Source organism: Trachinotus anak, unplaced genomic scaffold (assembly GCF_046630095.1).
Source record: "Trachinotus anak isolate AG129_WGS33_773 ecotype Australia unplaced genomic scaffold, CSIRO_AGI_Tana_v1 ptg000010l, whole genome shotgun sequence".
Taxonomy (NCBI): domain Eukaryota; kingdom Metazoa; phylum Chordata; class Actinopteri; order Carangiformes; family Carangidae; genus Trachinotus; species Trachinotus anak.
The window spans coordinates 26946373-26960824 of NW_027273861.1; the positions used below are offsets into that span (position 1 = coordinate 26946373).

General features: G+C 41.8%; 1 protein-coding gene across 1 annotated transcript; it reads right to left on the reverse strand.

Annotated features, from left to right (window-relative positions):
* Positions 1-1241: 1241 nt before the first annotated feature.
* On the reverse strand, positions 1242-13114 carry zmat3 (zinc finger, matrin-type 3). Its single transcript, XM_071486501.1, has 6 exons — positions 12916-13114; positions 6345-7087; positions 6112-6252; positions 5420-5586; positions 5034-5137; positions 1242-2490 (listed from the first exon to the last, which is right to left on the reverse strand). The coding sequence occupies exons 1-6, from the start codon at positions 13031-13033 to the stop codon at positions 2282-2284; spliced, it is 1482 nt and encodes a 493-aa protein (XP_071342602.1). The 5' UTR covers positions 13034-13114; the 3' UTR covers positions 1242-2281.
* Between the last annotated feature and the right edge of the window lie 1338 nt (positions 13115-14452).

Genomic DNA, 14452 nt, shown 5'->3' on the forward strand with positions numbered 1-14452 from the left:
TGACTGATTGAATTATGTGGGTGTGTGTGTGTGTGTGTGCATGTGTGTATGTGTGCGTGCACTGCTTCTCTGTTGGAAAAGTTAGAAATTTAAAGTGAAACAGGAATGACACATCTACTCTATTCTTGTATGTTGTATAGGTGAAACATGTTGGCATCTGAAAAATGAGATGGAAAATACTTCTAACCGCTACATAAGATGAGGCATAAATCATTTTTTTGTGTATTTAAAGCATTAAAGAAACATCGATCTATAAATAACTATTTAAAAGACAAATATAAATATGTAGGGGTTTTTTAAATTCTCTATTAGTGTTATCTTCAAATGCCATTGAGTTAAAGGCACAGTACACACTTTTACTCATTTGAAGCGTGTACTATGTAGCTTCAGCTCAGCACCACTGACCTGGAACAGAAACTCAAATAAACAGACACAGAAAATCAAATTTGATTCAAATTACATAACTGATCTTTTCAGGATGGGTGAGACACTGAAAAACAGCTGGACCTGGGTCATCCAGGGTAAAAAAGAAAAAAAAAGAAAAACAGATCTGTCTGCATATCCAGACAGAATCCATGTCACTCCTTCACGGACGTTTCACTTATACACGCAGTAAAACCTGGTTACATCCCCTCTGGGTTGAATCAAGCTGGGACAGTTAATTGATATGTCTTACAACCAGAAACATCCATAAGCTCTGTGTTTGCAATTTGCAAACTAATTAGAAGTTTGGAGTTAAATGCTTTCGGCTGCGCGCGTCACTGTGAGTTTCCAGCGTGTTTGAGCATTTCTTCCTCACAGTGCCAGCTTGGCTGTTTGTCAAGACAAAGATTCGGCTTGTAAAGAGGTTTCAGCTTCAGAAGCAGCCTCCCCTGGCATGTGGTGCTCCTGCACAGTCAGAAATGATGAGACTAGCAGCTTTTAACTACAGACGAATGGTACCAGAGTTACTTTACCAACGAACAAAGGCACCGCCCACAGTGGCATGGAGGGCCTACAGTTAAATCCACACACAAACATACAGGGCTGACAGGTCGACATTCAGTCAGTGCACACTTTGTACGAGATTCCTGATAATTGTTAAATAGATTATGAGTATTTACAATATATGCTAGGCTGACATTAACCAAAGAATCAACAGTATTCATGTATATTATACTTATATTTACATCTATAATGTATATTAATTTGAAGATATTTACATAAGATTTGTGTGGATTTATTACAAGAAGAAAGATGACACAGGATATAGAAAAACCCAATCAATACTGTAGATTGGTTTCTGCTATATTGCCAAATGGCCAGCCAAAGCTTACTCTTTAGCCTTATTCCCACTAAAGGCACAAACAAGGCTAGCCAGGGCTTAGCCTTTAGCCTGATACACATCAAAGGACCGGTAAGAGGTTGGCTAAGGCTAACAGACTTGTGTAACACTGTTTCTACCAGATGATGTTCATTGTGCTTTGTTTTTTTTCAATTAGCAAATAGCACTTTAGATTTTATTTCCTGTATTATGTTATAAAGATGTTGAATTTGCTCTTTTGTGCCCTGTGGTCACAAAGTGGTCCCTGCTGCAGGGCCTGTAAAAAAAAAACCAAAAAGGCTGTGGGGCTGAGTCACACACAAGAACTGAAAAACAAGTCTCAAATTTAAAGTCCTCAGTGATTGTTTTCCCAAGAACGAGACTCGTTCTGACCTTAAGTGTTTGCCTCTATGCTTGTTTCCTGCCTTTTATGTCTGCTACCAATGCCTCTCTATTTTGCATTCTCTCTCTGCATGTCCTTATCTTTTCGTGGATCCCTGTGCACCACTAGTCCTCTGTCTGTAGCTCGAACAAGCTCAAGATTTACTTGCAATTCATTTTCTTTTGCTTGTATCATGTCAGAATTGCTACCCACTCAAAGCAATTTAAAGATTGTGGCTCAAAAGCTCTGCATCAAAAATCCACCATTTTCTCGAATGCACGGTTCCTGTTCCCCGTATACATGTTGCGGCCTGGTTTGTTTCTAAAGACTCACTTTCAAAATAAGAGTAATACCAACATCAAACAGATTCAAATTTAGTTATAGCTTCATATGGTTGAGCATTAGGCCAAGTGTTCGATCCATATATCAAATGAATTGCAACAAGATCTTGAGGCCATTTGGGCTGATGCTTTTGAATAAATATGCCCCTCAAACACGGGGCAGTATTTGCTCTCCTGCACTTTGGTCTTGTATCATCTCCCCACCTATTCTGTCTCACTCTATTCTCTCACCCCTCCCTCTCCTCACGTGTCCCCTTAGCTGTAGCCGAGGTTCTCCATCTCGTGGCGGTATCTTAACTCCGACACTTTAGCTTTGTGCTGCTTGCTCTCCAGATGCTGCCTGAAGTCCGTCTCCTGCTCGGCTCCACAGTTGCACATGGAGCAGTAGAACTGTCCGCTGGGAGTCACACACATGGCCAAATCCCTGGGGATGCGCTGCCGTGGTCTCGGGTTGTAGTACGGCCCTGGAGGGAGAAAGACGAGAGACGACGGACGGGAGAGAGAGAAGAAGTTACGTATAATATAACTACATGTTAAGATGCTGATTCATATCAGATTTATCTATCATGACAGCTGGAAAGATGCTCTGATGTGGGACTGGTAAAGATTATATGAGCTGATGGGCTACAACAGACCATTGTTTTTTATCATCAATCATCTGTCTTCATTCATCCTTTAATAATCTAGTCAGGAAACTGTGACTGTGAAAAATCTGCATCCCAACCAAGGTTACATGTTTAAAATTTCTTGTTTTGCCCGGCCCAAAATCCTCACATTTGAGAAACTAGAACCAGCAAATATCCATTGATCCACCACCTTGGTCCAGCAACCACTGGATGGATTGCCATGAAACTTTGTTCGCTGTAGTGCCACCGTTAGGTCCACATCTGTGGATTTGAGTCAAATGTTTTCGACAACTCATGGACTGACAGGATGAATTATAGTAACTCACAGTTCATCTGACTTTTCATCTGGTACCACAAGGCCAAAACTGAATTTGTCAATTATGACCAAACACCTGCAAAACTACTGACATTATCAAAAGCCTCAGCTGCATGTTGTGTTCACTGCTAACTAGCAACTTCATGCTAACATGCAAGTGATGAACATGATAATAATTATACCTGATTCATATTCAAGTGTTAACACTGTTAATGGGAGCATGTTAGCATGCTAATGTTAGCCTTTAGCTCAAAATACTGCTGTGCCTAAGTCTATAGAGCTGCTAGCATGACTGATCTGAGGCGGCGGACACACCCAAAGCTACACTTCACAACCGATTCTGAATATAGATCAGCATCATTTAATCATAACCTGATGTATCACTGACATGTGTGTCACACCACAGTGTGCGGAAAGTCATCCAGGTGGGTCATTGGAAAAAGAGCATTAGTCGATTGTGTGTCTGTTAACACGGCAGAAAAATGAGAAGGAGATAGGGAGCGAGATAAAAAGACAGCGAGAAGCAGCCGCAGGAGAGAGTGCAGCTATTCTGGGGTTTGTCCATCAAGAAAACTGATTAAATCAGCAGAACGTCGTGGCGTGTGCGTTCAAGTGTGTGTGTGTGTGTGTGTGTGTGTGTGTGTGTGTGAGACAAGAGAGTGAGAGAGGAAAGGAATTGGCTCAGCTGTATGATTTATCCTGTTTTATACCGAGATGAGGGGCCAATGTTTTCGCTGTGCAAAGAGAGAGACAGAATGAAACACGACGAGACAGAGATGGTTGTTTGACGTCAGCAGAAAGTCTGACATTACCTGGTCTGTATCTGTTTACACACACACACACACGCACACTTATCTGCTAACCTTTAGGTCACTTGTAAAAATATATGTATCCATGTTAAACTCAGTGATACAGGGGTGCAGATCTGTGTGAGCTTTCCTGCAGCATCAGAGCAGATTGATAAGTGAGTGCTCCAAAAAGCATAAAACACGAGATCAAATAATGATGCTTTATGTGAATAAATCCAATATTTACAACATTGTGTCTTAGATTTTCTGCACCGTGTCACACGATGATACAGCGAAGAAAGGCTGCCCTCAAAGGCTGCTAAAAATAATGTAACTATTGGTGGAGTGCGCTTGAACGAGCCAGTAAATTGTTGCTGACATTTTCATGACCCCCCTGAATAAATTTGTTTTCATTACAGATGTTCTTTATGTGACAGTCTTCTGTGACGTATTCTGACGTCAGTATATGGAAGAACTGCTTCTGATTTTTATTATATTCTGGATCAATTCTGGATTATATCACATTTATGATGGGAAAATAAAGTCTAAGCAGCTAGAGGCCAAATAGTTGTGCAGTTGCTCACCATGCTGGACAGTTTTAGTGCGGACTGGTAGATTCTGCCTGTGCAAAGTGAGTCTGACTCCTTAAAGGGAACAACGGAAACTATAGTGTAACCCTAAGTGATATGTTTTATTGAATACATATCAGACCAAGTATAGATTACATGAACATTACAGTTTCCTTTAACAATTGTTTCTCTGACCTGACTCTTTGTATATGGTCAGATAATATTTACCATGGTTATTATTGTGTGACGAGGCTAGTTTAGCTGCTAACAGTAGCTAGTTATCATGGCATAACTGGGAAACTGCACAAATGTGGTCACTGTTGGGTTAATGTGTTGTTGCAAATTCAAATCCTATTGTAGCGTATTTGTATAATGACAGTTTGGCTGTTTCTTATCATTAACAGCTCGGAACTGAGCAGATGTTTGCAGGTTGGTCCATTTCAGTCTCTCTCACCATTTTGAGGTGGAAGAAGAGGAGGAAGGAGTTCAGCCTGTTATTTGCCTACTACCACATTTCCACGGCTACACTGTAATATCACACAATATCCTGATAGAAAAACTGTTTGACTTGCTTAATCATTACTTAAAATAACTTCAGACCCTGAATTGATCTAACTTGAGTGTTTTTTAGCTACAGACCACAGTAATGATTAATAACTCCAAATTATACATTGACTTTTAATTTCAATATATGTTTTAATAATTTACCTGGCATGGAGGCAGGTAGCTGTGGGCTGCGGCGGTTTTTCACCAGTCTGTACTCGCTGCCGTCTTTCCTGTTTCTTCTTGGGGCTGCCTCACTGCTGCCTTCACTGTAACAACCAGAACCAGAGTCAACATCACTTCAGTTTGTTCCCAAAGGCGAATAAATCCCAGGTATTATTATCTTAGATAATATCAGCATAGCTAGTTTAGGTGATTCTTGTCAAACTGCAGCTTGGTTTTGACTTGATCAATTGATCAAGTCCAAGACTTGCATCTTGTGACAAATACTATGTTTCTCATTGAATTCACTTTTCATTTTAACTGTATGTTAAAAGCTGCGCAAAGCAGCACGACGATGAAGCCATTAATGTTTCATTGCCCAAACCTACATGTTACTGGAGTTCTGCTGGGCCTCAGCGAGCCGTAGTTTCTTGGCGTGGTTCTTGCCCTGGTAGTGGGCCTGTGCGACTGCCGGTGAACTGAAGGAGGCGTCACACAGCTTACAATAGTCATTCTCTGTGGCCAAGATGACTCGGGTCGCCCCCTTATACAGCGCCTGCAGACACAGGACAAAGCAATGCAGTGTTTGTGGTAGGAGGCCTTAGGGAGTAAACAGCAAAGAAGCAGAAGAAAGAAATGTTTAGTGTTGGTGGGAGGAAGAAAAGAAATTCCCCGCACAATTTTTTGAGATTTTGAAGTGGAAAATATACCCTGAGGAAAGTATTTGGTTCTGGAAAGAAATCACAAATCCATACACTCGAGTTCAAAATTAGTTTGAGATATTTAGAAGACTCTTGCAGGTCATGTTGCCTATCATATGATTCTTTTAAGGCTTATTCGTTAAATTCAATCATGTGCAAACTGAGAACACACAGTAAATCGTTCAGTGGTCAGAGGACGATGATGATGATGATGATGAGTTTCCACTGTTCAAATGAAGCAGAGTGACTCTGCAGTTCCCTACCACCTCCTCAGAGGGAGCCGACCTCTATCAGCAGATTCAGCAGCAGCACACCCATCTCCTAAACTAAACTGTAATATTTAGGTAGGCTGGTGTTGAGTCGCAGAGTTTGAGCCTGACCTGCCTCCCTGCGTCACTGTCGCTGGACCCTGAGCTGAGGGCTGTCTGTCCAGCCGCATCGAGGACCTCTGGGATCCGAATGGCTGGTGGCTGTTGACTGCCAGCGTAGAAATTTCTCAGCTTTTTACTGTGGTTCTTCCCCTAAACACACAGATAAGGGGATAGAATTATGTGTTTATAAATGTGCAGCATCTTAATATTCAGAAAGTGCTGTTTGTTGTATTTCAGCTGACCTGGTAGTGAGCCTGTGCCTGCTGAGCGGAGTTGAGGGTAACGTTGCAGAGTTTACAGTACAGCGGTTTACACAGTTCCTCCAGCCCCAGAGAGTCCTCCTGCTCCTCCGCCCCCAGAGGAGAGCCCTCATCCTGGGGCTGCTCGCTGGCTGGTGCTGCTTGACCTGGAAGATGACCAGGGATGAGGCTGGACACCTGGGATGGGATGAGGGCTGGTCCTGGGGGCCGTGGGGGCAGATGTGAAGGGTCTGGGCCCGTAGCAGGAGGGGATGAGAGGGGACTGGGAGGGAGGGGGAATCGGCCGACTCCGGGCGCCACTACAGGTGGGGGCACCAGTGCTTGTGCAGGGTTCAGAGGTGGGGGCCCCAGGGGTTGTGTGAGGTCCATGGTTGGAGGCACTATTGCTTGTGTGTGATCTACAGGCGGGGGCCCCAAGGTGTGTGGCATTGGTGGAGGCCCCATTGGCTGAGCTGGGGCCATTGGAGGGGGGCCTAAGCTGTGTGGTGGAGTAATGGGGGGAGGCCTTAATGTATGAGTAGCAGTTATGGGAGGGGGCCCTAGAGTCTGGGTGGGGGCCATAGTTGGGGGTCCAATTGCCTGAGCAGGGGAGATGGGTGGAGGGCCAAGAGGCTGCGTCGGCGCCATTGGCGGGGGTCCTAGCTGGTGCAGAGAGTCCATGTGTTGGAAAGGCTGCTGGGGATGACTGAAGAGACTCAGAGGAGGCTTCAACATGTTCTCCGGACCTGTGGACATCAGAGGCAACAAAGCAAACACACATAATTACAAATTCAGAACAATTCAATAATACATGGAAAAGCTCTTTATACTGAGTTCCATTATTTGTTTGAAGTCTGGATGGCCGTGGTGGCTTGTGTGAACATTTGTATTACCATATTAAAAGAAACCAGACAACCATTAGAACATGCCCACACTAACAGAAAATACTCTGGATCAGTGGGTCAACCACTTTGGTCCAGACTGAACTATCTCAACATTTATTGGTTGGCTTGTCATAAAAATTTTGTACAGACACTTATTGTCCACAGAAAATTAATCCTAATGACTTTTGTGCTCCCCTGGCTTTTGGTCTAGCACCACGATGAGGTTGATTGCTGGTTGGATTTCCATGAAAATGAGGTCAGATATCTTGACGTGTGTCTGCATCAAAATACACATTGTAGATTATTAGTGCTGCCTCTATTAACTTATATCAGAAAGCTGCAGACCTATGTTGCTCATCTTTGCACTAAATTTAAGTTGAATCTTCCTACTATGTTTGCTACTAGTAGGAAGTAGGATACTAGATATCCTACTGACTAACAGACAACCTTAACATAAACAAAATGTCACTTCCTTGACAAAGGAAAGAAAATAAATATGTATTGCAATATGTATGTGGTTGGACTGTTAATGATGCTGCAGATTTAAGTGAATACTGTGATCATGAATCGGACAGTGAGAAGGAGCTCTCCTCTAAAGCCACAAAAATCCAATGACCAATGTGCAGTGACACCAAGAGAAGACATCCTCGTCTCGGAGCCCTCAGGCCGCCGGATGTAAAGAGATGGGCGAATGGAAACACATTCTCGGACAGAGGAGCTTCACACTCCAGTGGGCATCAGAAAGATTAGGCTGAGCCCGCAGCGCCAGCAGTCATGCATGTGGGACATCACATACACATGCATGTGTGTGCACACACACAGCGACAGTGACAATAAAATCCTCAAGCCCCTCTGATCAGAGGAGATCACAGCCTGATGTGTGACTGCTCGAATAGGCTGAAATAGTGTGTGTGTGTGTGTGCGTTGTGTGTGTGTGTGTTTGTGTACGCATGGTAGGCATGGGTGTATGCATAAGAAAAACAGAAAGAGACAGCGTGATACGAGGACTGGCGCTCTGCTGATTTGTGCGTCTTCGTTTGTGCTTCTCTAATGCTCCATTTTGTGTTTGTCTGTGTTTGTCTGTGTGTGTCTGTGTGCGTCTGTGTGTGTGTGTAATCGCATACATTGTCAGGTCATTAATAGGCCAACAGCTGTGTCAAAACTCACTGTGGTGGAAGCTTTCATCTGGAATCCAGTGGGACGCCCAATAGGAGTGAATCATGGACCCAAAATAACACCCGGGGGTGTTTGTGTTTCCGACTGCTGCTCCCTGTCAGTTTGTGTGTCCAGTTTGTCTGGCTGCCTGTCTGTCACCTGGCCTGGCTGACCTCAGGAGAAAGGTATGCTGCACTCACTCACTACTATAGTCCTGTCAACTGCAAGATGAGACTGTCACACGGTCAGCAGAGTGGGGTGTGTTACCTTTATAGTAGTAAAGTCAAACTTTGCTATTTTCATTTCAGTAAATATAGTTTCACTGTGTAGAGACGTTATGTGGTGTGTTAACATATCCTGCTCATGAAAGCTTTTTCATTGGCTGTTCTCAGAAGCTCCTTTTAAGGAGATTTTCCCAGGCATCCTTTGAGAGAAGCAGCACTTATTTTTCTGTAATAAACAGAGGGACTGAGTCAGCGCTAAATTGACAAAAACAAAAAAAAACGATTCTAACACATACTTAAGCTTCGTCAACAGGAAATCCGAACAAAAAGACTCCACACTTCAGGGCACACTTGGACTGACAAGTGATCTGAGGGAAATGCAGAGCGCAGCGACGCCACACCGATGACAGCTGTAGCACCAAAGATGGAGCCAATGTAAGAAAGAAATATTGATGTAATGTTATAATAAACATGCATGATTCAAATGAATGGATACATTTAAGACATTTATATTCAAAACAGGGCCAAACAGCTATGACAAAAGGATATTTAAGTTTAATCTTTTTCCTGCTACTATTGAATGAGATCAATACAAAAAAGCCTAATTGCTCAACAATCACTATCAACTCCATCCAGAACCACATCCACCAATCGAGCTCCACATACTGCACATCATCCATCTTGCTGGCAGCAGCCTCATGAGAAACCTCCGACCTTCGACTGATTGAGTCGGCCTGCACAGCAGTTAGGAAACCTCACTGCAGGACAGCTGACCCTTTTTTTCTTGACACGATCCATTACGCAGTTCAGAGGACACACTGTGCTGCCACACAATAGATATGACTATGTGCGTTCACTGTGTGTCGGTTGGAATAAGCTGGAGGTCGTTATTGTCAGCTGCCTCCTTACTGGATGTTTTTTCTTTCCAGTTCTCCTTCAACATCTCGGTGATCCTGCCTCATATTCCTACATGGAAACTAATGTTGCATCATGATATCATACTGTGTACAGGAACCAAAAAATGCAGATTTTTTGGCATGATGGTGATCAACACGACCTCGTTTTTGTTTGTTAGGCTTTGTTACTGTGACTGACAGACCTCAAAGACCTCTTTTCCTACAATCCTGACTTCAAGTCCCATATTTCTAAAGCTCCATCACTAAAGTAAACCCTTAAAACATGGTCACATGCCGAAAACAATTAATTCCTCCTGAAAGAATGAATGAACCACAGAAACAAAAGAGAGTAGCCACACACATTAGACTCTAGGTAGGACTGCCTTATTAGATACACATTGTGAGAAATGATTGATTGTTTCTTGGGGAAACTGGGCTTAATTAAAATGCGCTTTAGGAGAAACACAACAATAGTAAAAGTGAACGAGCAAGCATAGACCTCAGTTTGCTTCATGCCAAAAAATGCATAGCTCTGTTATGGAAAAATATTCACAGGCCATGTACTTCTCAATGGATAAGCCAGATGTTATCAAGCCTTCCTTTAGAAATTATATTCTACATATTAAAGGCTTAGCAACATATATTTGAGAGCATATGGAAGCCCTTCATTAATCATGTAAAAGATTTAGATTTGACAGAAATCTGAGTGAATTTCTGTGAGCAATGCAGATTCCACAATTTTATTATTATTATTATTATTATTATTATTATTATTTTACTTTCTTCTTTTAAATACTTTTAATATATTGTTATATATTATAATGAATATACCCCATATTATATAGTTGCATATATTGCCAATTGTTAAGATAAGAGGAGCATTTGTTTGTTTGTTTTGTGTTTTTCTTTGTAATTGTTTTGTTATGTACGATTTTATCTTTTATCTTTTTCTCTACATCCTAAGTGAATTTAGTAATTATGTGCTGAAGTATATAATATTTTGAGTGAATATTAAAGGATGTATTTCATGTTAAAATTTAAATAAAAATATTGTGCGAAAAAAGAAAAGCTCTTTTGATCACATTTGTGAACACATGCAGGTGAGGAAATCTTGCAGTGATTGGCTCATAACTGACTTTAAATCAGCCGACAGGTGACAATGTAGGAGAGGAAACATGACCTTATTATCCAGGAGTAATGTAATGTATAGTTATCAGGGTGCTGATTACAAATGGTTCTTAGTCTACACCAAGAATTGTCCTTGACCTTTACTCAGAATTTCACACCTTGACTTTTAGTCCGTCTTTGACATGCAAGGACAGAATTACCCATTTCGGCTGTTACCGTTTCATAGCTTTAATGAGAGCTTGCACTGAAAGTAGATAGGCCAAGGTCAGTTTCCTCCTCTCCTCACAGACCCAGATCCAGGCCCACAAACTGCAGTCTACAGAGATGCAGCACATATATGTAGTCACAGCAGTGGACCTTGCTGCAAAGTCGAAAAACCTTTTTGCATTTGAGGCTTTGGAGCTGTCACAATCAACTCTGCAAGTCAAAATCAGGCTTATGTAACGCTGCTCTGAAGTACGAGCCAGAAAGTGATCTCCAGATTGACAACAGAGCAGTGTTCATCGTGATTTTGGTGAGATATTGTTGGCAAAGTCTTAAAAAAAATTGTCAGAGTTGAGGAAGAATAAATGCCTTATTTCAGTTATTCATCAGTTCATCAGATTTTTATTACCTTGACTCAAAAGTTCTTGGTTTGCCGATTTCAAACTAAGCCAGAGAAAAACTTTCATCCTGGAGCCTCATAATCTCATGGCCTCCACTGAGAATCTCTAAATAGGCCAAGTGTTCTTTTTCTCTAGAGTTTCTCTTGCCGTACTTTGTTGTGTCACATCAATTATAGAGCAATGAGAAGCACATGCCTCCTGCACTTATTCCATCTGCTTCACTGGGCGGTGGACGAGCGCAGAGAGCACCGAAGACCGAATACGTCTTACTGTCCTTTGCAATTTATGTCCTGTACCATTACAGTAAAGCCTAGCTTCCACTTTTATATCTCAGTAACTCTGAAGGTCCAAATCCCATTCAATCAACTCCACCACCTCACCACATAATAACGGAGCTGCCCTTGACCCACAGGCTTAAGTTTAATAATTAACATAAAGTGGATCGCCTATGCATTAAGCTGCTATTTCTATATTGATTAGCAAATATTCATGTCTCCTTGTAGAAAACAACTGGACATCCTTTTGAAAAGCTACATGTCTTGCTCGGAAACAATGTGCATATTTAGGGCTGCAATTATTGTTGTGTTTCATCTATTGACTGTTTCTTTTAATAACTTCTTGAACCTTTAGTCTTAAGAAATACTGACAAAAGCCAGAATCCAAGTTACCAGAGTCCAAACTATTATCTTAAAATTCTTTAAAAAAAATATGGTTTATTTTGCCAAATGTTAAAAATAGCAAAGGTATTGAACTGATAATGGTATTAAGGCAGAAAGGAACACATATAGCCACATTTGAGAAGCTTAATTCAACAAATACTTTGTGCTTATCAATGATATACATGATTTACTGTATGTATAATGAAAACAGTAATTCTTTTCCCGTTGATCGATCCACTAAGCAAGTACTTTTCCAGCAGCATATACATTTAATTTCCAAATAAATACAATTACTGTTAGTCACAATGCCATTTTACAATAATAGAGACAGAGATCTGAGTAAAGATGACAAGTGACTATTTAAAAGCAGGAATATTACCAGGCAGGTACATTGATGAATCCCATGCTTTTAATCTTCATTACCATGACATATGCTGGACTCATGTCCCTAAATCCAACATGAAAGCCAGTTTTTCTGCAGCGACTGTGCAGGTGCAATGAAGAAACGCTTATTGTGTAACTGCTACAGTGCATGTCACCCTCAGCTGTGCAGATCGAGCAGTGGAAAAGGCTGGAGTGAATGATTCACTTTCTATTTCTTCACTTGCTCTGAATCGAGTCCACATGATTGACTGCCGAGTGAGGAAAGTGAACATTGCATTGGGGCTATATGCTGCCTCAAATTACAGACAGACAGACATCAGCTCAAACCCGGCGTCTCCCTGAAGCATGAGATATAGGGCTACAGTGCCAGAGCCCATTAGAGTATCCCGACAACCTCAACACTTTGCATCGCAGCATCCATGCTCTATAGGATGAGCAGAATGGAGGCTGGACCACCCGTCTACATGACAGCATGATGATGACAGCAGCACCGGCTTCAGCATCCACCTTCCTCTGTGCCATCTGCAAACGCATCCGGCTGCATTTTCTCCATCCCTGCACATCAGCGCATAAAGGACGGCTGGCAGTCAGAGATGAAGCGGGGGGGGGGGGGGTTATATATGGTGAGCCTCTCCTTACCTGGCAACCGGGCAAGATAATGGCTGCTGTCACCGTAGCTGACCGGCGGCGAGGTGTAATTTCTGCAGTATTCTGCGCTGTGGTAGTACGCGGCATCCCCGGTCTTCAGCTGCATCATCGCAGGCACATCCCTTCTCCAACTTCTTCTCTCCAGAAAAAAAAAAAAAAAAAAAAAAAAAAACCCAGGCGGCCGAGCAGGATGAGAGTCTGTACCACTCGCTTGCACGCCGTGGCTTTCACCGGAGGAGTGGTTTCCAGATGGGAGGGGGCGAAATGCAAACGGGGGGGGGGGGGGGGGGGTCAGCACCTGAAGACACTGATTTACAGCTGGTGGACACTCCGCATTTAGGTTTTCACATCAAATATCAGTGAAGACGCTCCCAGCGGGGGCGTGTTAGTCTGCAAGAGCACCATCCGGCCGAGGCTCCTCCAGCCCCCCCGGCCTCCTTGGTACAGTCCATTTCCGATGCCACCGCTGCTGATTTGCATGGGAGGCAATCATGACACATCGTGCAAATATGTTACACCTCTGTGCCACTCTCACATCACCAGTGCTGGCTATTTATGAGCCTCAAATCTGCTGGGAAAACAACCGGTCTGGCGTTGAAATGACAATGTTACTATGATATGGATAGAAGTGCTACTGTATTTAGCCCGTGGAGACAGGATAGAGAATAGATAGGCCTATAATAATAATAATAATAATAATAATAGTAATAATAATAATAATAATAATAATAATAATAATAATAATAACAGTAATAACAATAATAATAATAATAATAATAACAATAATAATAATAATAATAATAATAATAATAGTAATAATAATAATAATAATAATAATAATAATAATAATAATAATAGTAATAATAATAATAAAAGTAATGTATTATTTTTGTGCTGTCCAGGGTGGACCAGCCTCTCTCCCCATGTCAGCTGGGATTGCATGTATGACATATATCACTCATATCATTAGTATTTATAAGCTGTAGCCTTTACAAACATTTAGTAAATGGCTAATAACACACTGTAGGCTATATGTAGTTGTAAGGTGATAAAGTGTTGTTTTTAAGTCTTTGTCAACAACTATAATTACTCCTGTGAACACATATTTTACATGATTACAGCTGTGGTTTCCTGTCTCGTCATTCATTATCTGTTTATGTGTTTCTGAGTGGCCACAGGAGGAGAGGCGTCAATGTTGCAACCACATTATAGTGTGTTATAAACCATCCATCTAGTGTTCATATGCTAATTATGTAAGTAAGTAAAGTGTTGCCATATATCTAACATTTATTATATTTATTATTAATGTTGATAAAATGCATAGTACATAGTATTAATACGGCAGCAACAAGAAGAACTAGGAGTCCTACAGTGGAGGATAAGGCCCCCACAGAGTCCTGATCTCATTGAGTCAGTGTGGGACATGAAGAGACAGAAGACAGCGGGACAACTTCAACCCGCAGAGGAACTATAGCAAGTTCTCCAACATGCTCAGAACAACCTACCTGTCAAGCACCTTTAAAAACTG